The 14,865-nt window shown below is 48.7% G+C and overlaps 4 protein-coding genes across 4 annotated transcripts; 2 read left to right on the plus strand and 2 right to left on the minus strand.

Moving 5' to 3' along the window:
• Nucleotides 1–536: 536 nt before the first annotated feature.
• Nucleotides 537–2,104, plus strand: N7533_002613 (Glutamate/phenylalanine/leucine/valine dehydrogenase; the record flags this gene model as incomplete). The annotated part of the gene is given in 3 exon segments (XM_057099263.1): nucleotides 537–588; nucleotides 767–987; nucleotides 1,001–2,104. 3 exon segments carry the CDS (start codon nucleotides 537–539, stop codon nucleotides 2,102–2,104), a joined length of 1,377 nt encoding a protein of 458 aa, XP_056964399.1.
• Nucleotides 2,105–3,049: 945 nt separating this feature from the next.
• nut1 (putative RNA polymerase II mediator complex subunit Nut1) lies at nucleotides 3,050–6,444 on the plus strand (the record flags this gene model as incomplete). Its single annotated transcript, XM_057099264.1, is given in 7 exon segments — nucleotides 3,050–3,659; nucleotides 3,743–3,993; nucleotides 4,048–4,110; nucleotides 4,178–4,418; nucleotides 4,433–4,683; nucleotides 4,731–5,262; nucleotides 5,315–6,444. The coding sequence occupies 7 exon segments, from the start codon at nucleotides 3,050–3,052 to the stop codon at nucleotides 6,442–6,444; spliced, it is 3,078 nt and encodes a 1,025-aa protein (XP_056964400.1).
• Nucleotides 6,445–6,743: 299 nt separating this feature from the next.
• N7533_002615 (uncharacterized protein) lies at nucleotides 6,744–6,933 on the minus strand (the record flags this gene model as incomplete). Its single annotated transcript, XM_057099265.1, is given in 2 exon segments — nucleotides 6,744–6,751; nucleotides 6,762–6,933. The coding sequence occupies 2 exon segments, from the start codon at nucleotides 6,931–6,933 to the stop codon at nucleotides 6,744–6,746; spliced, it is 180 nt and encodes a 59-aa protein (XP_056964401.1).
• A 4,814-nt stretch (nucleotides 6,934–11,747) lies between these two features.
• Nucleotides 11,748–11,960, minus strand: N7533_002616 (uncharacterized protein; the record flags this gene model as incomplete). Its single annotated transcript, XM_057099266.1, has 1 exon — nucleotides 11,748–11,960. The coding sequence occupies one exon, from the start codon at nucleotides 11,958–11,960 to the stop codon at nucleotides 11,748–11,750; it is 213 nt and encodes a 70-aa protein (XP_056964402.1).
• Between the last annotated feature and the right edge of the window lie 2,905 nt (nucleotides 11,961–14,865).

A 14,865-nucleotide genomic window follows, 5' to 3' on the forward strand; every position in this document is an offset into this window, starting at 1 on the left:
GGAAAGTGGGAGGAGGAGGAGGAGGAGAGGGCAGGGCATGGCACGAATATAGAACGGAACGAGAAAGGATACTAGCTACAATAGCAGCGGAGTAAGATGTGCAATCCATGCCCTAGGGCTGGTCCTAAGTGTACAGTATTCCTAAGGTTGCCACAGATAAGCAATCTGTGACTTAACACATAAGATAAATCGGGCGGGTGGGCCCCGAATTTCGGACGTTCTTCCCACGGAAATCATTGGTGCGCTTTTCCCCTGGTGCTGTGCAACGCTGCGCAACGCTGCATGGCAAATCTTCCCATGCCAACTCCGGAATTTTGCTGGCTCAGTGTTTCCCCGTCGTGCCCGTCCGACTCCGGCTCTTGTTCCCTTCCACTGGTCCCATCTGGTCCCTCTCCTCCGCTCCGCTCCTGTATATATTTCTTCTACTTCCCCCGTAACCTTCCGTTCTCTCCTCACTCATCTGTTTACTCTTCTCTCCTTCTTTAATTGCATTAATACCCAAAAAGTAAACATATTATCCACCTGATATCTACAAAATGACCGCCCAGAACCTTCCCCACGAGCCCGAGTTCGAGCAGGCCTACAAGGGTATGTCTTTTGATCCCATGGAATGTTAAGCAGCATTCTTTATCACCTAATATCTACCCCTCTATCCTCAATTCCTACTACCCCTCCATCCTTTTTCCCGACGGCTTCCTAGTACTTGAAGCTCTTACTAGTAGCCTATCGGCTCGGCAAGTGGACCTCCGCTAATCATATCAAACAGAGCTTGCCTCGACTCTCGAGAACTCCACTCTCTTCCAGAAGAAGCCCGAATTCCGCAAGGCCCTGCAGGTCGTCTCCGTCCCCGAGCGCGTCATCCAATTCCGCGTTGTCTGGGAGGATGACAAAGGCAACGTTCAGATCAACCGCGGTTTCCGTGTCCAGTTCAACTCCGCCCTTGGCCCTTACAAGGGTGGTCTCCGTTTCCACCCCCTCCGTCAACCTGTCGATCCTGAAGTTCCTCGGTTTCGAGCAGATCTTCAAGAATGCCCTCACCGGCCTGAACATGGGTGGTGGTAAGGGTGGTTCTGACTTCGACCCCAAGGGCAAGTCTGACAACGAGATCCGCCGTTTCTGTGTCTCCTTCATGACCGAGCTCTGCAAGCACATCGGTCAGGACACTGACGTTCCCGCTGGTGATATTGGTGTCACTGGACGTGAGGTCGGCTTCATGTTCGGCCAGTACAAGAAGATCCGCAACCAGTGGGAGGGTGTTCTCACCGGTAAGGGCGGTAGCTGGGGTGGTTCTCTGATCCGCCCCGAGGCCACTGGTTACGGTGTTGTCTACTACGTCGACCACATGATCAAGTACGCCTCCGGTGGCAAGGAGTCCTTCGCCGGCAAGCGTGTTGCCGTCTCTGGATCCGGTAACGTCGCTCAGTACGCCGCTCTGAAGGTCATTGAGCTTGGTGGCTCCGTCATCTCGCTCTCCGACTCCCAGGGTGCTCTCGTCCTCAACTCTGAGGAGGGTTCCTTCACCGTCGAGGAGATCAACCAGATTGCCGCCATCAAGGTTGAGCGCAAGCAGATCTCCGAGCTCGCCTCCACCGCTGCCTTCGCTTCCAAGTTCAAGTACATCCCCGGTGCCCGCCCCTGGACCAACGTCACCGGCCGCATCGACGTCGCTCTCCCCTCCGCCACCCAGAACGAAGTCTCCGGCGACGAGGCCAAGGCTCTCATCGCCGCTGGCTGCAAGTTCATCGCTGAGGGTTCCAACATGGGTTCCACCCAGGACGCCATCGATGTCTTCGAGGCTCACCGTGAGGCTAACGCCGGTGCCTCCGCCATCTGGTACGCTCCCGGTAAGGCCGCCAACGCCGGTGGTGTCGCTGTCTCTGGTCTTGAGATGGCTCAGAACTCTGCTCGCGTCAACTGGACCTCCGAGGAGGTTGACTCTCGCCTGAAGGGCATCATGGAGGACTGCTTCAAGAACGGTCTCGCTACCGCCCAGGAGTACGTCACTCCCGCCGAGGGCTCCCTGCCTTCCCTGGTCGCTGGTTCCAACATTGCTGGCTTCACCAAGGTTGCTGAGGCCATGAAGGACCACGGTGACTGGTGGTAAATCAGTCGCCCGTCTTTTGTGATCAAAATCAACAAAAGCAAAAGATGATTCCCTCTTAAGGGGTCGATGCATTTTCTTCATGTCTATAATTTACTTTTCGTCAGCGGGTTTTGGATAGAGGCGCTGGTTTATTTTCCCTTTTCTGTGATGCATTTGATGATATTCCCTCTTAAGCATGCTTTTTGTTTCGCTGGGATCGTCATGATGATAACGAAATTCAATGAATTACTACAAATACTCCGCTCTAGTAAAACGTAGAGTCTGCTCTTCCAAGAGAACGAAAATGGATCCAGTGGTAGTACATATTGAGATCCTTTGACTTGAATATCGTTAGCTTTAGCTTTTTTGACAGGCAGTGTCGCTCTCGCTTTCTACCTCTACGCTCGCACATACCTAGCTAGGTAGTGATTTAATCGTAGTACAAACCTCGTTCTATAAAATCAAACTTTGATAAAACTAAAGTACAAACGATATTCCCGGTGGGTCCCTTGCACTACTTGCTGGAGAATCCCATCGGACCAATCAAAAGCACAAAAAAGAAGCCTTTGATATACTTGAACACGCCCTTTCGACTGAAATGTTTTGCAATTAAAACATGTAAATTCGCCCACCAAGACATGTAGTCAAACTGTACCTCCCGGTAAGTCTAAATTTCAAATATACTGATCCTCAAATCATCACGAAAAATCTACTTTTGAATTATCACTTGAATCTTGACTTGTTCTTTCTCATACACCAATTTGACACGTGACATCCTATATGCACGTGACTATTGTTGATAACATAGCACGTGACCGTCAATCAGACAGCCGCCTCCTCGGCCCAATTGGAGATCGATCTCATTCACTGCGCCAAAAATGCTCGTCGAGTTGATTGTCTAGGATCTTCCTCTATATATCACTTTAAGATTGCTGGGTTATCTGGTATGCCCAGCAAGCCCTCACAATGCTGCCGGATGGGGCATCTTCGGATCGGTGGAGGACTTTCCTCCACCGGTGTTTGTCGCAACGAGTAGATGTCGATGAATTCAAGGATCTATCGAAGCTGATGCTAAATCGATCTCCCATCAAAGAAGATGAGCTGCTGGATCTACTGCTTGGGGCCCGCGCCACGTCAAGTGTCACCTGGGATCCCTTGTTGCCTGTTTATGTTGACGGCCTCTGCAAGGCCGGCCAAGTCAAGCCATCCGCTGCATTGACAAGCCTCTTAAAGCATTCATCTATTCGGGCAAACTCGGAATCCAAACCTCAGATTTCAACTCTCATGATCGATATCAAGGTCATTCAAGATGTCATGATGGCCGTCTCCACAGGCGCAATCCCTAGGGCCCCTGCTGAAGCCGCAGATCTCTTTGCATCAACTGTCGAATGGATTGATGCTGTTGTATCCTGGTATAATGGAAACCTTGACATAATGCAGCAGTCGAGTGGCTTGTTGAATAACCCCGATGCGGTCTCACTCTTCGAATCGGTCGGCATTCTGCTTGCTGCCTTATTTAATACTTCAAAAGGGATAGACGCACTCACCAGCACTTGGATCGATCGCGCTCATCAAGGTATGTCATCAAGTATCTTTTTTGACCCCTTCCCATTATCTTCAATCACTAGCGATTTTTACTAACCATCCTGTTGTATGTAGGCTTGAAAGTCAAGCTCGGCCAGGCTATCACATCTTACCTTCCAATGTGTGTCGATGTATCATTTCATCTTCGTCATCGGCTAGATACTCTCCAGAAGGAGTTCAATCTGTATGGCCAACAGGCTTCCAAGCAGCTGGATAATCCAGAAATCGAGGGCATGAATGTGAATTCTCTCCAATTTGAGACTTCCGTGATTGATGGTCCGATCATTAACACTAGAGCTGGGCTCTATCTGTACCTGAATTCTATGGTATGGCTTTTCTACTTGATGGCTGCGGAGACTTGCATTCTGATATCAATATAGCTCGTGGGACGTCCCTTAGTCGACGACTCTATTCTGATCAATTTCCTTACCAATCGCTATGAGGTGGGTTCAATCTGTCACATTCCCTGGCTTGTATTCCTTTCCTTTCTCTCGATATTGACTTGAACAGGGCCACCAAGAAGTTCTCATTTCGGAGATGATCACAGCTGCCTTCGACGTTCTCTCCAATGGCGTCAACCGAAATGAATCTGGGAGAACGATGTTTTTATTCCGCTCATTCCTAGTGAACAAGCTCCCTGCACTGTTCTCAGCTATGACTACGGCATCGATGGTTCCAATCCCCATGGATATGTGCATTACTCAAGCCCTCAGTAGACTTGATCCTAACGCGTTCCCTCGTTCTCGCAAATGTTCTCCATGCAAGGCAGCAGTGTCCTCTCTGATGCTCGCCAGGAGTTTCTTTTTGCTTGTGCAGCTCACAAACTGATCCCAGAGTCGAGCATTGAACGATACCTTGGAGAGAACCCCATGCAAACCTTGCCGGTGGGCGGTCCATACCAAAAAGATGACCTCGTCCCCCAGATTACCAACAACCTGGAAAAGGCCGACCAATTGATTGGTGAAATTGAGTCGATGGAAGGTAATGCGGGTGCAATTGTTCGCGCTGTGACCGAGGTTTGTTTTATCCGCTGGCTATCTAACTATCCAGCTAACGATACCAGGTCATGAATAATCTTTGCCACCAAAAAGAAACGGTGACCCTCAAGGGTATATGTAACTCACTTTCACGGCGCCCACAGGCACTGGATGTAATTCTGCTTTTCCGAACCTCGAAACAGGTCCTGCAACCTCTCTGTACCTTGTTGGACAACTGGCACTGGGATGAAGAGCAGGGCGAAAACCAACTCGTTTACGACGAGTTTGGTAGTATTCTTTTGCTAATTCTAGCGTTCAGGTATCGCTATGAACTGAGCCCCTCTGATATCGGAATCTCAAGCAATAATTCTTTCTTGTTGAAACTGTTCGACCGAGGCACCTGCAGTCAGAAGTTGAGCGGTCTCAGCGAGAAGCAGAACAAAGACCTTGGCTCGTGGATTACAGCTCTGTTCATTGCGGAAGGTATCAACGAGGAGACTATGTCCTCTTGCAGTCCCCAGGAGTTCTATCTACTTGTAGCGACGCTGTTTGATCAAAGTCTTGGAGCCTGTGAGTCAGGGAAGCTAGATTTTGAAACGGTGAAAGGGGGTTTCGAATGTAAGAAAGAACCAGTTATCCCGCGGTCGGGCCAATCTGCTAACTGTCCCAGATCTTTTGGAACCCTTCCTCTTACCAGCTCTAGTGGTAGCCCTTGCTTGGCTAGGTAATCACATCTGGGAATCTGAAACTGACCCGACAATTCCTCTGAAAACCCTCCTCTCCCTGGTGAAGCCCAGCTCAATCTCCGGCGAGGCCCAAGCAATTCACAAGACAGTTCTCAACATAACTGCCCGCCCTCTGGAAGAGCAGCTGAAAGATGTCCGCACCAGACACCAATCCAGATCAGACATCAAACCGATTCTTGACGCCCTTGAACCATACCTCTCTTTCCGACGCGTGGGCAGTTCACATCGCTCCGAGATCGACAACTGGGCCGCACAGCCAGTTGGCGGTCTCTCAGGAAGTATTCGCAGCACACTTCAATCTCTCGTCCTTTGGAGCAGCAACTCCGAGATGGCCGTGCAGCCACAATCCTACACGCATCGTCAAATCCTCGCCGGGATCCGGATTCTGGGATCCACGCGAGTGCTCGGCGTCATGCTCGACGAACTGAAACAACAAGCCGAAACAGGCAGCGTTGACCTGGCTCTTGATGTCGCCGCGACTATTGTTTGTGCGCCGATGGCCGAGTCGTTCGCCGTTGACCAGAATGGCTGCCAGCCTGTCGATTCGACCAAGGAGGCGTTGCCTCGCTGCCCGATCCTCACGCTCAGAGATGCGTTGGCGCTGCAACACGAAAATGTCCCCAAGATATCAGAGAAGGATCCCATACGGGCAGAAATTGTTGTGAGGCTTTGGCGCCGTGTCAGTGTGTTAGCAGCGCCTCCGTCGCAGGTCTCGAATATCGATGTCAGCAACATCATTCATAATATGCATCTCGGTGGTGTTGATGGACAGGATCGTATGGATCTTGAACCTACGGCTGGTGGTGTCAGCGGCCATGGAGTCAGTGACGATAACCCAGACAATATCAGCGATATGCTTGATAAAGCTGCCGCCGCTGCCGCTGCTGGCATGGACAGTGGTGTTCAAGATCTGGGTCAGGATTTGGGGTTGAATGTCGGTGATAGTGGCATGGATACTACCGGGATGGATGCTATTGACGACGTGCTTAATGCAGCGGATATGGCCGTTGGCAACCCCGAGTTCCTAGATCTCGACATGGAGGGGATGTTTTGATCGCGCATATGCGAACCTTGGAAGTATACAGTATAACCTCCAGAGAACAAGCATTATTCGTGAAGGTTTATATTTGTAAATTATTCGAATAGTAGATTTGCAGCTTGGCTGCGTAAGAACAGACAACGCCTAAATCAGACATCGCATCGATCCTTTTTCCCGCTTGCTTTCCAGCGATCTGACTCCCGAGTTGAGGTACTTGTGGGCGTCTGCTTTCCAGTCTCTCATTTGTAAATCTCTCTCCGATCATTATAGTTGTTTCTGGTTGCAACATTAATTAGTGAATGCTCGGGTATTCTTTATTGATCTGAACTTACAAAGGTTCAATTCCTTCTCAACCTTCATGGTGAGCTTGGGAATTCCCGAGTGAGGGTACATCATCTCCAAGAGATCCATAGGCTTGGGAATAAGTGCTCGCTTCTCTCCGACTGGTGCTGTGGCGACCATGGAGGAGAGAGTGACGGTGGCGAAGATAGCGATCAGCTTCATTGTGATGTTATGTGTGGCTTCGCCTAGGCACGGTGTATGTTAGGTCTGATTTACTATAGATCAAGCTTTCAGTGTTTGCTGGAGGCATTGTTGTAGCAAATGGAATTCACACCTTGGAAAATAATATCAAATGAGCGTGTAAGAGGGATATTAGTGATTCGATTAGTGAGAAGGAAATCTAAGATTGCAAGATTCTTATTATGTTTTATCACAGGGACATTTCCCTCCTTGGAGGGAGGGCTAGGTTCCTCTCATTCCAGTGAAGTTTGGATCAAAGGGCTTCGTTCCAGGCGCGAAGAATCCGAATGCGACGCGTCAGTCCAATGTAGAGTGTCTACAAATATCCCTGTAATTTTTTTTCATCCTCCTGGGCAAGTGGTACTTTTTTGCTTGATATGTCAAATATACAGAATTTCGAACAGACAGCCTTTATGTTTCGTTCAAGTTGGAACGGTTAAAACCATAACCCCCTCTGTTCAATCTGTGGCTAGCCCACATACGTCGGTGGAAGGGCTGTTGGTGAGACGCGGCTGACGCAAGGGGTGGCGAGTTGACATGTTCGATCATAAACAACGTTCGCCAGATGCAAGGCGCTTTATTTGGAACAGACCGAGCGTGAGATCTGTTATATATATTATAACAGTGGGCTCAAGGTCCTTTTGTTTGTGAGCTGTCTATACTATAATGTCCTTTTTCCTCTATTACTATTGATTGTGTACTTGGTGGCTCATGAGGTAAATTTGCATAGCGTTCCAACTCGAAGATTAGAAATACGGATTATTTTTCCGTACTATGTAGTACCAAATTTCGAGTTGTATTTTATACAACATGAACATCAATTATTGGTAGCCTTGAGAGAATTTTATGTAAAGCAAGTGAGGCATCAAAACTACTTCTACAGTTGATTCCGAGTTGTCTGGTGGGCGTTTCTGTGATATCCATGGATGTTTCGAATTCTAATAGTATCCTTTTTTTTTGTAATACCTACTTAGGTAATATATACTTTAATTTGAAGTTCAAGTTCCAAGGGTCCAAAGTTTTCTTAGGAGCTCGGGCACTGAGCAGCCAAATTCCGGCAACATCTCTAGATAGCGTTAGTACTTAGGTACTCTAAATCAATTTCCATCAGTTTCCTGTATTGAATTGAACCTTGGAATACGTTAGAATCAGCCGGTGAGAGAGAGGATAATTACTCTCACATATTGTAGAGCTCTACTCCGTATCTGGAACAAAAATAATACATTCCTATATTTATAAACCTTGTAATGGTCGGCATCAGGATTAAGCATGTCCACTCGACTTCTAATTAGACCCGGAGCAGGAAAAGCCTCCGGCTGCCCCCTGAAATAGAATACCAATTTCCGCTGAGGACTAGTCAATCGTCAATCGGTCGCCCAACACAGGCTTGGGTACGAAGTACTCCATATAGCCTTGATGGTACTCCGAATATGTGTTAATTTGAGCCTGTATCCCAGATGCCTGGTCTCTGGGTGGCACCATATGCTCCATACTAAACGCGAAGGATTCCGTCCCACTCGCGCGGCCCAAGAGGACATTCAAAGCCCAGTCATTAAGGCAAAGGACATATCCACAAGGTACTAGCCGGCCCCCGTGGATACCGAAAGCGTGCGAGGATGGCTTGAAGACATCGGGGGCGGGCCGTGACAACCGCACTGGAATCGACTGACCTTCCTGATCGGGATCTATGAGACCCATTGACGAAATGAAAGACAAGCCACCGTACCACCAGGCTGTGAAGTTGCGTGGATGACATTTCCTGGTTACTCCTTTTCAGCCTTCGATATTCTTCGTCGGGAAAAGAAGGCAGCGGAGATCGGCCGTCAGTTGCTGAAGGATCGCCCAGATCCCGAGTGTTTGTCACTAAGTTCGACGGCGTCAGAGGCTTTCTTTTTCTAGAGCTTCCATAGTGTTCAGCCACGTCTATCGTCATTTAGAGGAGAATCCCGACAGAGCGGAACCCCCCTCTACTCCTTACGCCGAATGCAATTGACGAGCGCAAATCTTTTCCTGGGTTTGAGAACAGAAATTAATTAAAGCAAATGGGACCGGAGAGTCGGCCCCGAGAAATGGGCGTATTGGGTGTCCACTTCGCATTTCCACTGAACAAACCTATGTAAAGCTCCCAGCTTGCTCGCTGGTCAGCATTTGGGTAGTCCGTGCCGGTTGTTAGCTCTTCACAGATGAAGTGGGACCTCCGTCCCGCCCGTCAGAGATATTTGGTATGATTTGACAGTGATGAAACTAAACTTTGGGATTACCGTGAAGACTGTGCAGTTCGAGCGCCTCGTGCACTCTGCAGGCACATGGGCGATGCACACTCTGCGCCCGGGAAGATCTTTTCGCTTGTGACTTCCTAGCATGACGATTGGCTGTGAGGGGTTTGTGATGAGCTTTTTGTATCACCAACCTTGTACTCCGTGCGAAGTAGGCTCAGCTCGGACGGGGAGTTCTTGCAGATCAGTCGGAGAGATTCCATGTCGAGGAAATCTGCTTTTCTCTTCGCGTGGGGAGGGGGGCTACCGAAAGGGGGGATGTGATGGGGCCCGGATCAGATCCCCGATCCTGAGGAAACGGATTGTTTTCCCTTCATGATTGGAAGCGGGGAACTGTAAATTGGTTCCTGCTTTTTTTTAGAATCCTATTTCGGGTACGGAATAATTCCAGCGTGAAAGCTTTCATGAAGTGACTCAGCCTTTGCTCTCATTCATGCGGGCTTTGGTTTTCCATCGCCCTCACGTATCGCGAGAAAATGAACCTCAGAGAGATCCCGAGCTGTACTCAACCAAGAAAAGATCGACCATGCAAAGTGGATGCTTCAGCACGTTCTGTAAAGGTCAAGATAGGAGGCAAGAACCAAGCCCCGCCGCCATCGCTCTTCTTGACTGGCGTGGCTGCCATGCAATGAGCTAAGAGCATCCACTTAGATCGCCGATGAAGCCCCACCAGAACGAACTCTTGGTTCGAGATGATATTAAACACCACTTCGGGTTTAGCTTTTTTGGTTGCTCGAACAACAATGCTAGATCAGACGGGACAAGTAGTTGATACTGGAAATAAATGATGTTAGCGAGTTGTCAAGAATAAATGTGAAATGGTATGTATAGTACTTTATCATCAGTTGAGGGATTGGATAGATGGCGAGGCAAAATAAGGCAGCACACGGCCATTTAGCTAGAGGAGTTTACTTACCCACTGCTGCATGCACTGATCGAGTTGCCACCTATGATCGTCGAACGCTCCAAACCCAAGTGGCGCGATCTGCCTTGTACAGAGAGGCGAGTGGAGAGGTGAGAGTATGAGGGTCGAAACCGTCAACTAATATAGTTACCTAGAACAGACATTGTACTGATGTACTTGTGGTATAACTAAAATTTCAACAAAGAAAGTCAGTTATACTCAGTATAATGATGTATGTAATAGCCATACAACGGGAACTTATGTGGACCTGCTACTTGCCGGTAATATTACAGGCGTACCAGTAATTCACGTGAAGCCCCCCCTGAGTTGCCGAGCGACTCGACTGTTTCCTTGTTTGTACGGTGTACTCAGTACTACACTACTGTACGGAGTACCATTTCTTGTCTCCACCACGAAAACAATTATCTGCCCAAGAAAGAGGGTCGCGACTGAACTATGGGGTTGCATGGTGCAAGAAATGGCCCGTGGGTAGTGATTACAATCGTTTCGCGGAGTAGCCAGCGTGACTCGAACGATGATCATCCTTTTCCAACGTATCGTCCCGAGCACAGAATGTTTGATCTTGATGACGATAAAAGACCAACATCTATGAAATAGCCGGTAATGAACGAACCCTCCCTGTCCCGTCCCAAGGCAAAGAAAGAGGGGCAGCGGCAACGGCGTCGCTCTCGTCGAACCCTAATTGAGGGGGGCAGCTGTTGGAACTATCGATTCCAACGACCAGACCAACGCCGCTCTATTTAGAATGTGCATATGACAGCCAGCCATTATTTCTCCAGTATTCTTATTAACTAGCAATTGCCTCGGGATGTTTCCTTTGCGCGAGGCAGACTATCGTTTTCCTTGGCAACGATTCATTGATACACACATTGCTCTTGACTCCACATTAGCCAATTTTCAATTTCTTCGTTTCAGGGGGTTCGCGGAAACGACAGGGGATGCGCTTTAGTGTCGCATATGCCTTTAGACACGTGCCGCGGAGCTTTCTTTCTCAAAGCTCACTAGACCGGCCGCCCCAAGTCACTCTGGGGCCGATCATTAAACTACTTGGAGCGTTCTGGACTTGACTCTCGAACCCCCCCCCCCGGTCCCCCCTTTTGGCAGCCCCAAACTGGTTGAACGTTGCACTATTGATTTCTCTTGCAAATGATTTGCCGTAAACTTCGGCATTCTGTAATGCGCTATGGTGCAAGAGTCATGGTAGTATTCAACATAGATTGCCTCCAGGTAATTGCTTGAGCTGGGAGATCATCTAGGCTGCACGAAAGTGGGTATATGATCGCATCGCACATCGCGTTCTTTCTCAAAATGCGTCTCGGGACTGGTTAGAACATATCCCTGACAGGCGCAGGCGCAGCTGCATCCACACCAATTTCTATGTATCCACCAAGAGATCCCGATTCTTTGTTCTCTGGGGCCTCGGAAGCTCCATTCCGCTCGCGCTAAGAGAAAGTCCAGGGCTGCGCCAAAGGGATTCCAAATTTGGGAACAGTTTCAAGTTCAAGGTGCGGAGAAAACTTACCAAGCACCATCAAGGGAGGCCCAAAAAAAATGGAGATCTCACATTTTCTAACAAAGAAAGTCGGCGCGTGGCGCTAGTCTCCGGTCGGGATCCAGCGACAAGGGACGGGGAACGAAACGGACAAAGTTTGGAAAACACAGCCATCTTCCTGCGATGGCGATAACTCGATAGCTTCATAGATAGCGGCACCGCCGACATGGATTAGGGTCAGGGGGGGCTTTTGAGGCGATTCCTTCGCCCAGAAAGTACCGGCTGAGCCGTTGCGGGAACGTGTCGACCAATCCATTGTGCCACCGCGGTCGAAATTAATCTAATATAGACTCCATAAGCCTCGCGGATTCCTTTCCGGCGCTTTAACTTGTCTATCATTGCACAATCTTGTACAAATGTCTTGTGGATATGTCCTCCGTACGGAGTATAGGTAGTGCCATCGAGGTTCGCCCCTTTCCTAGACTCTTGGCGCCGGAATGTATTTGGGGCCGTTGGTCTTTGATTCAAGTTTCGGGCGAGTGCGGCCGTGTTCTGGGGGTATTATTGTATGTACCAGAAGTATTGATTGTATCAGTACTGCCGTATGTACTTAATACGATTACCTAGTGGCATGAAAATAGGATCGAGATATACGAAGTATTCGATGTCTGAATCGCCAATGATCTGTTCCACTAACCAAATACTCGGATCTCGTCGCCGCGGATTACTGTATGCTCTAAATTTCTGGGAACGATTGATCTTGGTCCATTCTCATTGGATGAGCATATTCATTGTTAGTGTTGGCCGGGGTAGCGGAAGCATAGGGTATTGGTACTTGTGGTAGCAATTGGCGCTATCGAGAGCTTCCCCAATGATCCGCCACCTGTACCATGGCTACACTCCCGACTATATCAATATCCTTTATTTGGGACAGTGGATTTATTTAATATGTGACTTGTTGCCGGCCCGTCATTTATTAAGAATTCTAGTGACGACAAATTGATACTTTGAACAAAAGTGACATCACCAGACACAGCTTTCTGTATGACCAATGCGCAGGCTCCATCTCCGCCAGTCCAAATACGACATAAAGTATGTCTATACGTAAGTACAATGTAAATTTGTATGTATCTTATTATTCACTCTTTTGTTTCCTACTCTAACCCGACGATAATCTGTGCGTGATGAATTTCATGACACGAGGAAGAAGATCAATGCGGTTTCAAGTTGTGCAACGATTGATTATGTGGCGTAGCTGGAATCCGCGGGGTATATTCTCAGAAAAACAAAATCGCATGCGGTTACCCTGCATATGAATTCTTCAAGTTCAGATTTGAAGTTGTACAGGGGAGAATTAAATCAATTAGTCGGTGTAGTTACACGAGTTAATAGATCGATTCCATTCAAGATCCACCTGCAGTCACCAAAACTTGATTATGTATGCTGCAGGTACCTGCCACACTATTCCAGGCCCTGGCATATGCGGGATCTCAGCCTCAGTCTGACCGCATTGGAAGAAAAAAAGGCCACGAGGTTACACGACATGTACATCTGGGCATGGAAGAGTAAAATAAGGAAAATATGCGCGAGCAGCGCCAGACAATTACCAAACCACAAACCACGGGCGGCGGCGGTGTGTCTACATTCAAGTTGATTTTGAGAGGAATGATATTCCTTTGCACGCTCGGCCTCGGCATCTACTACCCAGTATTAATCTACCTCTATGTAGTACAGGTGCCTGAAGTAGTACGGTAGCATCACTCAATTTTCAGACTGTGTCGCTGCCAGTGGATTCTAGATAATTCCAGCCCAGGTGATTGTCGGGCGGGACAACCCGATACTAGATAATATTTTTAAAAAAATGGCGTACAGCATACTGAGAACAGACCAACTCTTGACGGTCTAATCGGCCAATCGAAAGTTTCGTCAAAGCCTTGGAGATGAGACCAAATCTTGCCCTATCTATTTGTCATGTTCCTGCGCCGCGCGGGTGATTACTTCCCCAGGATGTCGAGGCCCTAAGATGATCCCAAATTCAAACCACTGACTCGGATGCCGAGTTTGTCTGCTTCTGACCGACCGAGTTATGGCGATCTAGCCCTGGCCGAGCTAAAGGCCTGTCGTGCGACTATTCGAGACCAAGAAATGACACCGAAGTATCAAACCCCGCGAATCAGTCCGCCATGCCTACTCCCAAAAGTGGAAAGAGACCGAGTCGTGTCGGTCAAGTATGCAGTGGAGGATTTTGTCGGATGTGCTTCGTAAAGTGTATAAAACAATCACATTGGAAAATACGATTCTTACACAAAATGATCAGTAATGTAGGATTCACCTTCCACTTGTGACCTAGCGAGTTGTGGAAGTGGTTGCTGATATCGAAGCTATTGCGGCATAAGCATGTACCACGCGGTGCCTGAATGCCAACCCCAACCATTGGTGTTCAGGCAGAAAAAAGGAGAAAGAGAGAGAAAAAAAAAGCCACTTGACTCCAGCCCATTTGAATCAATGTGATTCCCTCAAGGAATTTTTCCAAGTTATTTGCCTTGTTCTGCACCAGAAGTACGGTGCATTTGAAGAAGGCCGTTGTTTTGCCCCACATTTTGGGCATCAGTCTCGTGTCTGTTTGCCAGGAACGCGTTCGCGCTCGCGCGCCAGCTGCGGGACAAGACGCAAGCAAACGACATTTCCGAGACAGATTTTCAGTACCGATTAGCTATGGATTTTAGGTCTAACTCCTGACTCAACATCAAACATGATAGCCACGGGAGACCCTCGTTCTGAGCGGACAAGAAAGAGTAAAACTAACAGAGCAGCCCACTTTGTGCCGAGGGACCCGCCTAGCAGCTTTCCCCAAAGCTCCATCCGAACTGGGAGCAATGTGAGTCGTTGCCGTGATCGAAAACTGGCCCGAGCATCGCAATCGCAAGAGCGGTCCCATGGTTCAAGATTAGGGGGCCACCGGAGCTTCTCCCCAATTCAAGGCCTGTGCCGCAGATCGTAACCCTTGGAGGAGAGGGGTGAAAGATCGCGCACGCCCACACGCGCCCGTCACTGTGATTATGTGGAGGGGGCTTGCATTCGGCTTTGAAGGCTGGTGATGCCCATTGGACCCCCCCCGCCCGCGTCATTCCCGGAGATTTCATTTCTCGCTGGTCGTTCTCTTCCAAGCTTGTCTTTGTATGGAGTAGACTACTGTGCAGAACATGTGACTGGTGGGAGAT

The sequence above is a fragment of the Penicillium manginii genome (assembly GCF_028828005.1).
Source record: "Penicillium manginii strain IBT 31320 chromosome Unknown utg000002l:1.0-5564898.0:1.0-5567710.0, whole genome shotgun sequence".
Classification (NCBI taxonomy): Eukaryota; Fungi; Ascomycota; class Eurotiomycetes; order Eurotiales; family Aspergillaceae; genus Penicillium; species Penicillium manginii.